Here is a 16,715-nt window from a genome sequence, read left to right on the forward strand (position 1 = left end):
CAGGTACACTACATCCACTGGCTTTCCCATGTCCATTTTCATAGTTACATCCTCAAAAAGTTCCAGAAGATTAGTCAAGCATGATTTCCTCTTCATAAATCCATGCTGACTCGGACCTATCCTTCTACTGCTATCCAAATATGCTGCTAATTCATCTTTTATAATTGATTCCAACATCTTCCCCACCACTGATGTCAGACTAACTGGTCTATAATTGCCTGTTTTCTCTCTGTCTCCTTTCTTAAAAAGTGGGGTAACATTAGCTACCCTCCAATCCGCAGGAACTGATCCTGAATCTATAGAACATTGGAAAATGATTACCAGTGCGTCCATGATTTTTGAGCCACCTTCTTAAGTACCCTGGGATGCAAACCATCAGGCCCTGGGGATTTATCAGCCTTCAGTCTCATCAGTTTACCCAACACCATTTTGTGTCTGATGCGAATTTCCTTAAGTTCCTCTGTTACCCTAGGACCTCTGGCCACTATTACATCTGGGAGATTGTTTGTGTCTTCCCTAGTGAAGACAGATCCAAAGTACCTGTTCAGCTCATCTGCCATTTCCTTGCTCCCCATGATAAATTCACCCATTTCTGTCTTCAAGGGCCCAACTTTGGTCTTAACTAATTTTTTTCCTCTTCACATACCTAAAGAAGCTTTTACTATCCTTCTTTATATTGTTGGCTAGCTTATCTTCGTACCTCATCTTCCTCCCTCCCCCCCACCGTATTGCCTTTTTAGTTATCTTCTGTTGCTTATTAAAAGTCTCCCAATCCTTTGGCTTCCCGCTCATCCTTGCTATGTCATACTTCCTCTCTTTTATTTTTATACTGTCCTTGACTTCCCTTGTCATCCACGGTTGCCCCTTACTCCCTTTTGAACCTTTCTTCGTCTTTGGAATGAACTGGTTCTGCACCCTCTGCATTATTCCCAGAAATACCTGCCATTGTTGTTCCACTGTCATCCCTGCTAGGGTATCTTTCCAGTGAACTTTGGCCAGCTCCTCCCTCATGTGTCCATAGTCCCCTTTGTTCAACTGTAATACTGACACTTCCGATCTTCCCTTCTCCCTCTCAAATTGTAGATTAAAACTTATCATATTATGGTCACCACCTCCTAATGGCTCCTTTACCTCGAGTTCCCTTATCTAATCTGGCTCATTACACAACACTAAATCCAGAATTGCCTTCTCCCTGGTAGGCTCTAATACAAGCTGCTCTAAGAATCCATCTCTGAGGCATTCCACAAACTCCCTTGCTTGGGGTCCAGTACCAACCTGATTTTTCCAGTCCACCTGCATGTTAAAATCCCCCATAACAACCGTAGAATTACCTTTGCAACATGCCAATTTTGACTCTTGATTTAACTTGCACCCTATATCCAGGCTACTGTTTGGGGGCCTGTAGATAACTCCCATCAAGGTCTTTTTTGCCCTTACAGTTTCTCAGTTCTATCCATACTGACTCTACATCTCCTGATTCTATGTCCCCCCCTCACAAGTGACTGAATTTCATTCCTCACCAACAGAACCACCCCACCCCCTCTGCCCACCTGTCTGTCCTTTCTATAGGATGTATATCACTGAATATTCATTCCCAGCCCTGGTCCTCTTGCAGCCATGTCTCTGTTATTCCCACAACATCATACTTGCCAATTTCCAACTGAGCCTCAAGCTCATCCACTTTATTTCTTATACTCTGTGCATTAATATATAATACTTTTAATCCTTTTAAAGTAATACTTTTACTCCCCTCACCTTTCACATCGATTCCTATTGCACTTGCCCATACTCTCCTATCCCTTCCTGAGCTTTCTGCCCCGTTAATTCTGTTGTTTTTCTTAACTTTCCTTATTATCTCTTTCCCCTTTAACTCCATTCTTATATTTCCAGTTCATCCTCCCCCCCCCCCCACACTACTTAGTTTAAACACACCCGTGTAGCAGTGCAAACCTGCCTGCCAGAACGCTGGTCCCCCGTCTGTTAGGGTGCAACCCGTGCAAGTCAGGCAGCATCTCTGTAGTGGAATATGTTCCCTGTTCCAATACTCGTCCAATGTTCCATTTCTGTGAGGATGCTATTCTTTATTTCCATGGATTGTGATGGTCGGCGGAAGTTAACAATCCACAATGACAGATGAAGCGAGCAGGGAGAAGTAAGAGAATGGTGGTCAGTCTGGTCACAGCAAAGATACCCATATTGAGAGGAGCCTCTGATTAAGGAAACAGCAAGCAATTTGATCTCCACAACACAAATGCGAGCCAGTGGTAGAGAAAGAAACAAAAGATGCTAACAGGATATTAGGAGGCCACACTGGATACTGTAAATGACTCCAGCAGATTCCACCGTTACATGTAAACAGTTACCTGGAAGAGCCACGGGTGAAAACTGAGTATCCGGTGGGGACCCAAGATGAGTGAGCTGCCCTGGAATGGACATGACAAGCCCCTTCATCAGAGGTACACCCCTCCCTGGACACTCCATACACCCCACAGTGCTGTAATAGTGTTAGACGACAAACAACAACAGACCCAGCACCAATCCCTGTGGCACACCACTAGTCACAGACCTCCAGTCAGACAGGCAAACATCTACTACCACTCTCTGACTTCCCCCACAAAGCCAATATCTAATCCAATTTACTACCTCATCCTGAATGCCGAGTAACTGAACCTTCTCGACCAACGTCCCATGTAGGACCTTGATAAATACCTTGCTAAAGTCCACATAGGCAACATCCACTGCTTTACTTGCATCAACTTTCCTGGCAATTACCTCAAAAAACTCTCTAAGATTAGGTAGGCATGACATACCACGCACAAAGCCATCCTGACCATCCTTAACCAGTCCATAAACACAAAATAATCTGCAGATGCTGGGATCAAAGCAACACTTACAATATGCTGGAGGAACTCCTTAATCAGTCCATGTCTGTCCAAATTCTTGTATATCTAGCCCTTCAGAATACCTTACAACAACTTTCCCACTACTGATGTCGGGTTCAGTGACCTATAATTTCCTGATGTATTTTACAGCCTTTCTCGAACAGTGGAACAATATTGGCTAACCTCCAGTCCTCTGGTATCTCACCTGTCGTTAAGGATGAATTAAGTATCTCTGCACGGGCCCTGGCAATTTCTCCACTTGCCTCCCGTAGGGTCTGAGGGCACACCCTCTCAGGCCCTGGGGATTTATCCACCCTGATTTGTCTCAGGACAGCAAACATCTCCTCCTCTGTCATTTGTACGGGGTCCATGGGATTGATGCCACTTTGCCTCACCATCTCCTGAGTAAATACAGATGCAGAAAATTATTTAAGATCTCCCCCATCTGTTTTGGCTTCACACATGGATTACCATTCTGACCTTTCAGAGGACCAGTTTGGTCCTTTGCAATCCTTTTGCTCTTATGTAATGCAACTATCAAATCAGTAATACTGCGACCAATGTGGAATCTAAGCTGGACTTAGTAGCCCTGTATGCTCATTCTTTTCTGTATAAGTAGACGAATGAAGTTGTGCTCTGGCCTGAAATTGTTTTGTGGTACCTCCTGACATATGGTAGAGGACAGTGACTTTATAAGATTGTGCTTTTTACCAATTGTAACTGATGATTCATATGTACGATTTACTGGTCTACAGCCAAGGGCTAACGTAGTGGTCTATAGCTACTTACGCCACCAAGGGCATGACTACTACACTGACCGTGTAGCGCAGTACAGTAGCATGACGGTTAGCGTAACACCATTACAGCACTGTGGGGTGTATGGAGTGTCCAGGGAGCGGTGTACCTCTGATGAAGGGGCTTGTCATGTCCATTCCAGGGCAGCTCACTCATCTTGGGTCCCCACCGGACACTCAGTTTTCACCTGTGGCTCTTCCAGGTAACTGTTTACACGTAACGGTGGCCACACTCCTGGTATGCTGCTTCGACTGGTGGCTAAACCAGGTGAGATGGGGACCACGGCTGCCCTTGCATGTGGGAAGTCAGTTCCAGTGGACGGGATGGATGAGATCTGCCAAGAGATCCAGTGGCCAGGAAGGTGGTTCTGCAACACTCCGTGGAGAGTGAAGGCATGACAAGGCACAGCAGAAGTCAGGATTAAATACTGCAACCAAGGATGACCACAGTATGTGATGACCACTGGACCTGGGCTTCAGAGACTGAGAGAGTAGAAAGGCTTTTCCACATTAAAATCTCCACCATACAGGTCTCCTGTCATTGCTGGATACTTGGACAATCCCAGCTTTAAGAATGGGGTTCAACTGCTACTGCCATCCCTAAGGAGTTTGTACATTCTCCCTGCGACTCTAAGTTTCTCCGGGTGCTCCAGTTTCCTCCCACGGTACAAAGACATTCAGCTGGAGTTAGTGAGTTATGGGCATGTTATGTTGGCGATGGAAGCGTGGTGAAATTTGTGGGCTGCCCGGCACAATCCTCACTGATTTGATTTGATGCAAATGTTGCATTTCACTGTATGTTTCAATGTGCATCTGACAAATAAAGCCAATCCTTCTCTTTAATCTATCATGGTAAGATTGATAGAGATTGAAGATGACCTACCTTACAGCTGCTACATGATGTCTCCCATTGCTTTCACATTGCTTATGTAGTCTGAATGGGTCTCATCAGCTGTGGTTGGCAGCTCACCTCTGATCTGAAATCTCTGAAGGCTTGTGGCTATATACACTCATGGGGAAGGCTTCAGGAATAAACTCTGAAGAAAAATCTGGAGGTGGAGAACCCTAAAGCAGTCCTACGTTGAGTTCAATGCTGACAGGCAACTCCTGCAAAGCTGTAGGTCCCTGCCATTCCTGTGGATTTATTAGCTGTGTGGAGAGGGGCACCATGGGCAACAGCTTGTTCTCCATATACCACCACCCTGGCTTGAGCACTGAACATAGACAGCTGGCGTGCAACATCCCTGACTGACAGAGGACCTCCTCATGTACTCTGCAATTTTGACTCCGAGAAAACCTCTAACTGAAGACATTACAGATCCAGGTGCTATTTCTCCTTCTTTGGAATATAGTGACTGTCTTCACACGATGTATCCTACATATAATTATATAATGTAATCTACAGAGAATGATGAACTTTTAATAATTTTATAGTAATCAGAAATAATCTAATTTTTAATTAACTGAAAGCAACAGTGAAATAAATAAAACTAAATACAGATGCAGCAACTTTAGCAATGATACACAGCTGAGAAACCTTTGATACAGTGGATTCCAGTTAAGTGGTCCATCAGTTAATTGGGACAGCGACTTCTTTGGGACAACTCTTAAAGAACAAAAACTATTTAAGAAAATTGCTAGAATTCCTTTTGTTTATTTGGGACAGTATGCCGCTGAATTGAGACAGGAGGCTGTTGCCAAACAGTTTCTAACTATTATCAGTTGCATGTACTTGTGTGGCTGTTAGATGCTATACTGTGCTTAGAAAAAAGTTTTTTAATAGTGTCAGTTGTGTATGTTTGTGTTCAAGAAACAGTCATTTTTGTCACTGCTAGTTGGCAAGAAATAAGCAGTAAGACAATTCAGAACTGTTTTGCTTAATCGAGTTCAAGCACTGAGGCTCAGAGATACCAAATATGGCCGGAGGGAAAATGAAATGATTTCATTATTTCAACAAGTTAGGAACTATGAAGAATTTGAAGGTATCGACAATCATCTTGAATGTTTCAATGAAAATGAGGATTTGAGGGATGCAATCATCGATAGCATTCTATAAAGGCAGTCTATTATCTGCACTAGGTGTCTTCGCTGATTTTGTTCATTTACAGTCAATCAAAAGAACATGGCAGTGTACAGAAGATGAATTCCTCCATCGATAACTATTGGGAACTAATACATAGTTTTGTGGTACTATAGTAGTACTGGTAATGTTCTAATTTGTTCTGTATTCTATTTAAATACATAACTCATTACTCAGTTTAATGGTGGTTTATCTTTTTTATACCTTTTTAATGATTTCCATAAAATTTCAGCTGATAGGGGTGGCTGCTTAATTGGGCCAAAATATACTCATCTCAGTGTGTCCCAATGAACAGGAATCCACTGTATTCTGCACCAATGGATGAACTAATATTAACGTTTCTTTTTAATGCCTCGGTAAACTCGTTGGAGTTTTGGATGAGAAAGAGGGGTCACAAAAAGTACACAACATTACAAAAATAATGACAACACTGCTCCCACAAAACATCAGCAGAGAGAAAGCAGTTTCACGTTCATGTAGCTCCAGTATTCAATTTCTTTGGATCTCTTTGTTTAAATACAATTATATAATAGATCAACTTGAAGATCATTCAATGGTCTGTAAAATCATTCTTTAAAGACATCTTACACATATAAATTTTAAATGTATTGTCTATTTTTGTTTCATATTAATTTACAAGTCAAAGTGTGAAATGTCAGTTCTCTGTTAATTTCAATAATTCTAAATCTGATCATCTGATTCTTTACTTACTAGCCTCCTGAATAGAGGCAGCAGGGTTAAACTGCACACCCCATGGGTCACTCGTTGAGTAAATTTGTCGGGACAGGTGAGGGAACGTATTACTGTGAGTCAGGCTAAAGGTGAATAGGTTTCTGTCCCTTTCCCCTACAATATGGTTCCCATTTAACATGTTTGACATGAGGCTTTCACTTTCTATTGTTGCTGTTTTGCCGACAAAGATCTGGGAATTTTGAGAATCTCCACTAAAGTGCTTCTCAGTATTGTCCAGTTCCCTTGTGCTTGCCTTTGGAACTCTGTCTTTTTCTTTCAGCAGTATGTTGCTGCCACTTTCGTTGGAGGTTGTGCCTTGAGATGGGCCTCCCTGTGGGTACAGGAGGCTGCTGGAGCGCCAGGCCGCAGGTTTACGGCCCCGGCGTGGCCGCGGCAGGCGACAGCTCAGCCTCTTGATGTGTCTGTGCAGGTGGTCAGAGCGGGTGAAACTCTTGAAGCAGTGGACACATTGGTAAGGACGGACTCCTGTGTGTATCCGCATGTGGTTCTTTAGGTCATAATTATGCACGAATCTGGAACTGCAGTGAATACACGTGTAGGGTCTCTCCCCTGTATGCTTCCGCATGTGAATCTTCAACTTGTCTTGTCTGTAAGCAAAAGAAGTTACATAAGATCACAGAGGAAACAGTAGCACAAATTTGACAATATGTTCAACGTTCAAGACACTTGATTCCTCTCCATAGATGCTGCCTGTCCTGCTGAGTTCCTGCAGCGTTTTGTGTGTATTGTTCTGGATTTCCAACATCTGCCGAATCTCTTGTGTTTATGATCAGTCATGATCTTGCACCTTATTGTCTACCTGCACTGCACTTTCTCTATAGCTGTTACACTGGATCCTGCATTCTGCTCCAATGCGCTGTGAGATGATCTGAGCTGAGTTGCACCTACAGTATGCAAGACAAGCTTTTCACTGTATCTCATTACATTAGACAATTATAAACCAATTCATATTCCTGTTTCAATAATCTTTGCAGCCAAATATTTAGACCATAAGACATAGGAGCAGAATTAGGCAATTCAATCCATCAAGTCTGCTCTATCTATTTATTATCCTTCCCAGCCTCATTCTCCTGCCTCCTCTCTGTTACAATTGACACCAGGTTTATGAATACACTTTAATTTTTCATATGTACCCTTGATGCAGTACAATATTTCAAGGCAATTCATAAGAGCGTTTAACATTGGCAGAAGAGACGTAGCTCAATGATCAGAGATTAAGTCTACGAAATTCAAGATTCAGTACTGTTTAATGTCATTTCCAGTGTACAAATGTAAAGAGAATTAATTGTTACTCCAGATCCAGTGCAGCACAAAAAACACAAAAAGATAAAGAACACAATAATAAAAAAAAATCAATACAATAAGATAGCTGATACACACAGATTGATTGTATGTCCATAAAGTGACACTAGGCACAGGAGTGTCTGTACACAAGGTGACTCTGACAGGAAATGATAAAGTAGTGGTGGTTGGGGGGTGTGGAGGGGTGAGATAGTGGGTGGAGGTGTTGATCAGCCTTACTGCTTGGGGAAAGACTTACTGCTTGTTTTTGAGTCCGTTGGTCCTGGTGTGGATGCTACATAGCCTCCTCCCTGATGGGAGTGGGTCAAACAGGGTGGGTGGAATCCTTCATGATGTTACCGGCCCTTTTCTGGCACCTTTCTGTATGCACAGTATGTTCTTGATGGTGGGTAGGCTAGTGCTGGTGAGGCACTGGGCAGTTTTCACTGCCTGCTGGAGAGCCTCCCTGAACATGTGTTATTAATGTGTTATGTCATATCTTATGCTCTTTCATACATGTGTGGTTAGCTTTTGACAAACTGTCCAAGAGCATGTAATCCTTCATGATATTGCTGGCCTTTTTCTGGCACCCTTCTGTATCTACTGTATATCTTGGTGCCAGAGGTGTGTTGGCTGTAACAAGCCAGGCTATAAAGAGCAACAAAATGAGGAAATTCAGGGTGGAGTTGAATCTACATCTCCCATCTCTCACAGTTCATGGCATAGCTACCATTGGTAGGACAACTCGGTCTAGGATGTTCATACAGCTGGACGGAGGCAAATGTCTCAGCAGGTTGCATTGCTGGAAGAAATTACAGCGGTCAGAAAGGAGGAGGCCATGAAGGCATTTTAAAGTAAGCTTGAGAATATTATAACTGAGTAATAACTGAGGTAGTGTTCATAGGTTCATGGACCATTCAGAGATCTGATGGTGGAGGGGAAGAACCTGTTCCTGAAAGACTTAACGTGTGTTCAGGCTCCTCTACCCCCTCCTTGATGGCAGCAACGAGAAGAGGGTATGTCCAGGGTGATCGGGGTTATAAATGATTTTCCAGCTTTTTGAGGCATCACCTTTTGAAGGTGATGTGGAGTCTGGTGCCCATGAAGACTCCCTCTGCCAAGATGTGCTGTAAGACCTTTGTCTTTGGACACGTCAGTATACCATCACTCTGCACTGCTTTCCATGGGCCAATTTCACCCAGATATGTAGCCTACCTTTTACTTTCATGGGAACGTGATCCAGGGCTAGCAATCCCAAATGCTGCATGTGAGTTGAATAAAGCAATTCAGCAAAAGAAGAAAGAAGGCAAAATGCTAAAAAAACTCAGTGCTCTTCTTCGAGTAACACAGTAAGGATCCGAACAGCAACTTGAATCACTCAAGAGATTTGCTCAGCTGACACATATATTTACTGATGCAACTACCTTATTTATTTATATTTATTGTGCTTTTTAAATTATTATGTTCTTTATCTTATTGTGTTTTTTTGTGCTCTATCGGATCCAGAGTAACAATTATCTTATTCTCCTTTACACTTGTGTACTGGAAATTGTATTAAACAATCGTATCTTGAATGTTGACTAGCACAGGACTCCTTTGAACACAAAAGTTCCTTCGTGCTATACTAACATGCAAAAATAAAGATTAAGGATTAGCAACACACAAAATACTAGAGGAACTCAGCAGGCCAGGCAGCGTCTATTGAAAAGAGTAGAGTCGAAGTTTTGGGCTGAGACCTTTCAGCAGGACTGGAGAAAAAAAGATAAGGAGTAGATTTAAAAAGTGAGGGGAGGGGAGGGAGAAACACAAGGTGATGGGTGAAGCCGAGAGGGGGAGGGGTGAAGTAAAGAGCTGGGAAGTTGATATGCTGAAAGAGATACAGGGCTGGAGAGGGGGGAGTGCGATAGGAGAGAACAGAAGTGCATGGAAGAAAGAAAAGGGGGGAGGAACACCAGAGAGAGGTGATGGGCGGGCAAGGGGATAAGTGAGAGAGGGAAAAAGGGATGGGGAATGGCGAAGGGTGGGGGGGTCATTACTGGAAGTTTGAGATATTGATGTTCATGCCATCAGGTTGGAGGCTACCCAAATGGAATACAAGGTGTTGTTCCTCCAACCTGAGTTGGAGATAGACATATCAGAATGGGAACAAGAAGTGGAATTAACATGGGAGGCAATTGGGAGATCCTGCTTCCTCTGGCGGACGGAGCATTGGTGCTCAGAGAAGTGGTCTCCCAATCTATGTCGGGTCTCACCGATATACAGGAGGCCACACCAGGAAGACTGGACACAGTATATGATCCCAACAGACTCACAGGTGAAGTTTCGCCCCACCTGGAAGGATTGTTTGGGGCCCTGAATGGTAGTGAGAGAGGAGGCATAGCACTTGCTCTGTTAGCAAGGATAAATGCCAGGATGGAGATCAGTGGGGAAGGATGAATAGACAGGAGAGTAGGGAGCAATCCCTGCGAAAAGCAAAAAGTGGGGGGACAGAAGGATGTGTTTGGTGGTGATAGCCTGTTGGAGGTGGTGGAAGTTTCGGAGAATTATGTGTTGGATGCAGAGGCTGGCGGGGTGGAGTGCCTTCCAGATACAGCTGTATTTTTACTACAATCAATTGAAACACCTTGACTGCACACAGGTCTCCATTTAACTAATTATATGACTTCTAAAACCAATTGGCTGCACAAGTGATGATTTGGTGTGTCATATTAAAGGGGGGGGTGAATACTTCTGCACTCAGCTGTTTTGTGTTTTATATTTGTAATTAATTTAAATCACTTTACAGAGATCTGTTTTTACATTGACACGTAAGAGTCTTTTCCTGTTGATCAGTGTCAAAAAATCCAAATTGAATCTACTGTGTTCAATGTTGTAAAACAATAAAACATGAAAACTTCCAAGGAGGGTAGGGGTGAATACATTTTACAGGCACTGTATGTCCCACAGAAGAAGTAGTTCTCAAATGGCAGGGGTAGGCAACTGTGGCTGACAAGGGAAGTTAAGGACTGCATAAAAGCCAAGGAAAGGGCATATAAGGGAGCAAAAGTGAGTGGGAAGTTGGATGCTTGGGAAGCTTTAAAATCCAACAAAAGGCAACTAAAAAGCCATGAGAAGGGAAAAGATGAAATATGAGGGCAATGTAAACAAGAGGAATTCTGCAGATGCTGTAAATTTGAGCAACACACATCAAAGTTGCTGGTGAACGCAGCAGGCCAGGCAGCAACTTTGAAATATGAGGGCAAACTAGCCAAACTAGCAGGATACCAAACATTTTTTTCAATTATATAAAGAGTAAAAGGGAAGTGAGAGTTGATATTGCCTCACTGGGAAATGATGCTGGTGAGGTAGTAATGGGGGACAAAGAAATGGCAGATGAAATTAATGAGTACTTTGCATCAGTCTTCACTGTGGAAGGCACTAGCAGTGTGCTAGAGGTCTGTGAGTATCAGGGAGCAGGAGTGAGTAGCTTTAATATTACAAAGGAAAAAGTGCCAGGCAAACTGAAAGGTCTTAAGGTGGTAAGATCACCTGGACCAGATGGACTACATCCCAGAGTCCTGAGAGAGGTTGCTGAAGAGATAACAAATACATTGGTTATGATCTTTCAAGAATCACTTGATTCTGGCGTGGCCCTGGAGGATTGGAAATTGCAAATGACACTCCACTATTCAAGAAGGGAGGAAGGCAAAAGAAAGGAAATTATAGGCCTGTTAGCCTAATCTCAGTAGTTGGGAGAGTGTTGCAGTCGATGATTAAGGATGAGGTTTTGAGGTACTTGGAGACTAATGATAAAATAAGTCTAAGTCAGCATGGTTCCTGTCAAGAGACTCTTGCCAGACAAATCTGTTCTTCAAGGAAGTAACGAGCAGGATGGACAAAGGGGAGGCAGTGTATATCACTTACTTGCATTTTCAGAAGGCATTTGATAAGGTGCCTCATATGAGGCTGCTAACAAGATAAAATCCTACGGAATGTTACTGGTGTGGATAGAGGAATGGTTGACAGGCAGGATGCAGTGAGGGGGAATAAAGTGGACCTTTTCTGTTTGGCTGCCAGTGACCAGTGGTGTTCCTCAGGGGTCAGTATTGGGACCACTACTTTTCACATTGTTTGTCAATGATTTGGATAGTGGAATTGATGGCTTTGTGGCAAAGTTTGCAGACAATACAAAGATAGGTGGAGAGATAGGTAGTGCTGAGGAAACAATGAGATTGCAGCAGGATGTAGTTAATTGGAAGAATGGGCAAAAAAGTGGCAGAAGGAACACAGTGTTGGGGAATGTATGATAATGCATTTTGGTAAAAGGAACAATAGTGTGGACTACTATCTAAATGGGGAGAACATCAGAGGTGCAAAGGGACGGGAGTCCTCGTGCAAGACTCACGGAAGGTTAATTTACAGGTTGAGTCTGTGGTAAAGAAGGCAAATGCAATGTTGGCATTTATTTCAAGGGGAATAAATATAAAAGCAAGGTGATAATGCTGAGGCTTTATAAGACAATGGTCAGGCCACACTTTTGTCAACATTTATTGGCTCCATATCTCAGAAAGGATGTGTTCTCTTTGGAGAGAGTACAGAGGAAGATCATAAGGATGATTCCAGGAATGAAGAGGTTAACATGAGGAGCGTTTGGCAGCTTTGGGCCTGTACTCACTGGAATTTAGAAGAATGTGGGGAGGATCTCATTGCAACCTACCAAATGTTTAAGGTGAATGTGGAGAGGATGTTTCCTATGGTGGGGTATCCACAGCTAGCGGACAGCCTTAAAATTGTGGGGTGACTTTAGGACACAGGTAAGGAGGAATTTTTTAGCCAGAGAGTAGTGAATCTGTGGAATGCTCTGCCTCAGACTGCGGTGGACACTAAGTCTGTGGGTATATTTCAGGTGGAAATTGATAGTTTCCTGATTGGTCAGGGTATCAAAGGATATGGTGAGAAGGCGGGTGTATGGGTTGAGCAGGATCTGGGTCAGCATGATGGAACAGACTCGATGGGCTGAATAGCCTATTTCTGCTACTATGTCTTATGATGTTATCTCATAGACTCTGGTACATATAACAAAAGAGTTGGAAAAGTCGATATTAATCATAAGAAGTCAAGACATAGGAGCAGAATCAGGCCATTCAGCCCATCAAGTCTGCTCTGCCATCATGGCTGATTTATTATCCCTCTCAATTCCATTCTCCTGCCTTCTCCTCATAACCTTTGGTGCCCTTACTCATCAAGCACCTATCAGTCACCATTTTAAATATACGTGGTCTACCACAGCCATCCATGGCAATGAATTCCACAGATTCACCACCCTCGGGATAAGGAAAAGATCTTTTCCATGCCCACTCTGTCCAGGGTTTTCAGTAGTCACTAGGTTTCAATGAGATCCCCTCTACCTGATCTATGCCTCTTGTAATTTTGAAACTGGTTCATGAAATTGTCCCACCCCCATGAAGAAGGAGGCTATGTGGCAACCACACCAGGACCACCAGACTCGAAAACAGTTACTTTCCCCAAGCAGTAAAGCTGATCAACACCTCCACCCACTAACCCACTAACCCACTCCTCACTCTCCCACCATGGGAAATAACTTCGCCATATCTAATCTCTTCAGGCCTTTTAACATTTGGAATGTTTCTATGAGATCCCCCCTCATTCTCCTGAACTCCAGGGAATACAGCCCAAGAGCTGCCAGACGTTCCTCATAAGGTAACCCTTTCAGTCCTGGGATCATTCTCTTGAATCTTCTCTGAACCCTCTCCGATTTCAATATATCCTTCCTAAAATAAGGAGCCCAAAACTGCACGCAATACTCCAAGTGTGGTCTCATGAGTGCCTAATAGAGCCTCAACATCACATCCCTGCTCTTATATTCTACACCTCTAGAAATGAATGCCAACATTGCATTTGCCTTCTTCACTACTGACTCAACCTGGAGGTTAACCTTTAGAATATCCTGCACAAGGACTCCCAAGTCTCTTTGCATCTCTGCATTTTGAATTCTCTCCCCATCTAAATAATAGTCTGCCCGTTTATTTCTTCCACCAAAGTGCATGACCATACACTTTCCAACATTGTATTTCATTTGCCATTTCTTTGTCCATTCCCCTAAACTATCTAAGTCACTCTGCAGGCTCTCTGTTTCCTCAACACTACCCGCTCCTCCACCCATATTTGTATCATTGGCAAATTTAGTCACAAATCCATTAATCCTGTAGTCCAAATCATTGATATACATTGTAAAAAGTAGCAGTCCCAACACCGACCCCCGTAGAACTCCACTGGTAACCGGCAGACAGCCAGGATAGGATCCCTTTATTCCCATTCTCTGTTTTCTGCCGACCAGCCAATGCTCCACCCATGCTAGTAACTTCCCTGTAAATCCAAGGCCTCTTATCTTGTTAAGCAGCCTCATGTGTGGTACCTGGTCAAAGGCCTTCTGAAAATCCAAGTACACCACATCTACTGCATCTCCTTTGTCTACCCTGCTTGTAATTTCCTCAAAAACTGCAGTTGGTGAGTCAGACAGGATTTTCCTTTTAGGAAACCATGCTGGCTTTGGCCTACCTTGTCATGTGCCTCCAGGTACGCCATAATCTCATCCCTAACAATCGATTCCAACAACTTCCCAACCACTGATGTCAGGCTAACAGGTCTATAATTTCCTTTCTGCTGCCTCCCACTCTCCTTAAATAGCAGAGTAACATTTGCAATTTTCCAGCACTCTGGTACAACGCCAGGATCAATCGATTCTTGAAAAATCATTGTTAATGCCTCTGCAATCTCTCCAGCTACTTCCTTCAGAACCCAAGGGTGCATTCCATCAGGTCTAGGAGATTTATCCACCATCAGACCATTAAGCTTCCTGAGCACCTTCTCAGTCATAATTTTTACTGCACCTACTTCACTTCCCTGACACTCTTGCACGTCCGGTATACTGCAGACGTCTTCCACTGTAAGGACTGATGCAAAATACACATTCAGTTCCTCTACCATCTATGATTCTCTCAATACAATATCTCCATCGTCATTTTCTATTGGTCCTATATCTACCCTCGACTCTCTTTTACCCTTTATATACTTAAAATTTTTTAGTATCTTCTTTGATATTAGTCACCAGCTTCCTTTCATAATTCATCTTTTTCTTTCTAATGACCTTCTTAGTTTCCTTCTGCAAGCTTTTAAAAGCTTCCCAATCCTCTACCTTCCCACTAGTTTTGGCTTCCTTATATGTCCTCTCCTTTGCTTTTACTTGGGCTCTGACTTCACTTGTCAGCCACGGTAGTGTCCTTTATCCATTCAAAAATTTCTTATTTGGAATATATCTATCTTGCACGTCCTTCATTTTTCACAGAAACTCCAGCCATTGCTGCTCTGCTGTCCTTCCTGCTAGTGTCCCTTTCCAGTCAACTTTGGCCAGTTCCCCTCTCATGCCATAGTAATTTCCTTTATTCCACTGAAATACTGACACAATGGAATTTAGTTTTTCCTTCTCAAATTTCAAAGTTAACTCGATCATATTGTGATCACTGACACCTAAGGGTTCCTTAACCTTAAGCTTTCTTATCGCCTCTGGATCATTGCACAACACCCAACCCAGCAGAGCCAATCCCCTAGTGGGCTTAACAACAAGCTGCTCTAAAAAGCCATCCCTTAGACATTGTACAAATTCTCGAGGTCCAGTACTTGCCTGGTTTTCCCAATCCACTTTCACGTTAAAATCCCCAACGATTATCATGATATTGCCCTTCTCACATGCCTTTTCAATCTCCTGCTGTAATTTGTAATTCACATCCCGGCTGCTGTTTGGAGGCCTGTATACAACTGCCATTAGGGTCCTTTTACCCTTGCCATAGAGACTCTACACCTTCCAATCCTATGTTATCCATTTCTAATCACTTAATGTTATTTCTTATACACAGGGCCACACCACCCCCTCTGCGTACTAACCTATCTTTCTGATTTACCCTATATCCTTGCACATTCAGCTCCCAACGGCAGCCGTCCTTTAGCCAAGTTTCAGAGATGGCCACAATATCATACTTGCCAATCTATATCTGAATTTCAAGATCGTCCATCTCATTTCTGCGTGCGTATCATTTGTGTTTTTTCGGATTCGAAGTAACAATTATTTTGTTCTCCTTTACATTTGTATACTGAAAATGACATTAAACAATATTGAATTTTAACTGTCTGGTAGAAATGGTGTAAATGGACTTTGCCTTTTCTCAGCCCATATCTGGAAGTCCATCTACACTTCTCTGCACCAAATGGAGGAGTGGTTTGGCTTTCATGCATGTACATTACTTTGATATTGTGAAGGATAAACTCCTGAGGAAAAAGAACTGTGTAGGAACGGAGAAAAAAAGTGAATTAATTCTACATTTGGCAATGGGAGACAATATTTGGTGGCTTGCCACCAAAACAAATAAAAATAAAACACCAGTTGGACCTTTAGTACAGGCACAGATGGAATGCTTGGCAGCAAGCCTTAAATGCCATGTCGCTGAGTCCAGAAAGGAAACTGCATGTGTGAGGGAAAATTTAAGAAGATCACTTTGCAAAATGTTTTTATTTTGGTAGACCTTGGCAAAGCGTTCCCAACAGAGTGGTACCACAACACTGCAAAGTTGAGTTTGCGCTATGCCGTGTTGGTCTAACTTTGTAATATTCGATGTAAACTTGTCAACAATGACACATTCCTACTTAACATTCGCTTCTAAATGCAGCTGTGTGGATTTAAATACACTTGTTATCAGTGATGTATACTAACTGTGGTGGTGGGGCGGAGATACCTCTATACCAAAGGGGGTGCAAGGCACTCTAACACTCCGCTAGCCTGCAGGTCACCCTTGGGCAAGGTGTAGCACCCCAATCAAAGTCACGTGAAGCTGTGGCAGCAGGTGCTGGATGGTCGTATGAACAGCCAGTGGA

General features: G+C 43.0%; 1 protein-coding gene across 4 annotated transcripts in view; it reads right to left on the reverse strand.

The window, feature by feature from the left end:
• Positions 1-5,117: 5,117 nt before the first annotated feature.
• Positions 5,118-16,715, reverse strand: part of LOC134343346 (zinc finger and BTB domain-containing protein 7C) — a 278,534-nt gene continuing 266,936 nt past the window's right edge. For all 4 annotated transcript variants that reach the window (XM_063042036.1, XM_063042035.1, XM_063042037.1 and 1 more), the window contains one exon: positions 5,118-7,096. In XM_063042036.1, coding sequence (XP_062898106.1) covers positions 6,460-7,096 — 637 coding nt within the window. In that variant the 3' untranslated portion in view covers positions 5,118-6,459. The remainder of the gene's footprint in view (positions 7,097-16,715) is intronic.

The sequence above is a fragment of the Mobula hypostoma genome, chromosome 3, assembly GCF_963921235.1.
Source record: "Mobula hypostoma chromosome 3, sMobHyp1.1, whole genome shotgun sequence".
NCBI lineage: Eukaryota > Metazoa > Chordata > Chondrichthyes > Myliobatiformes > Myliobatidae > Mobula > Mobula hypostoma.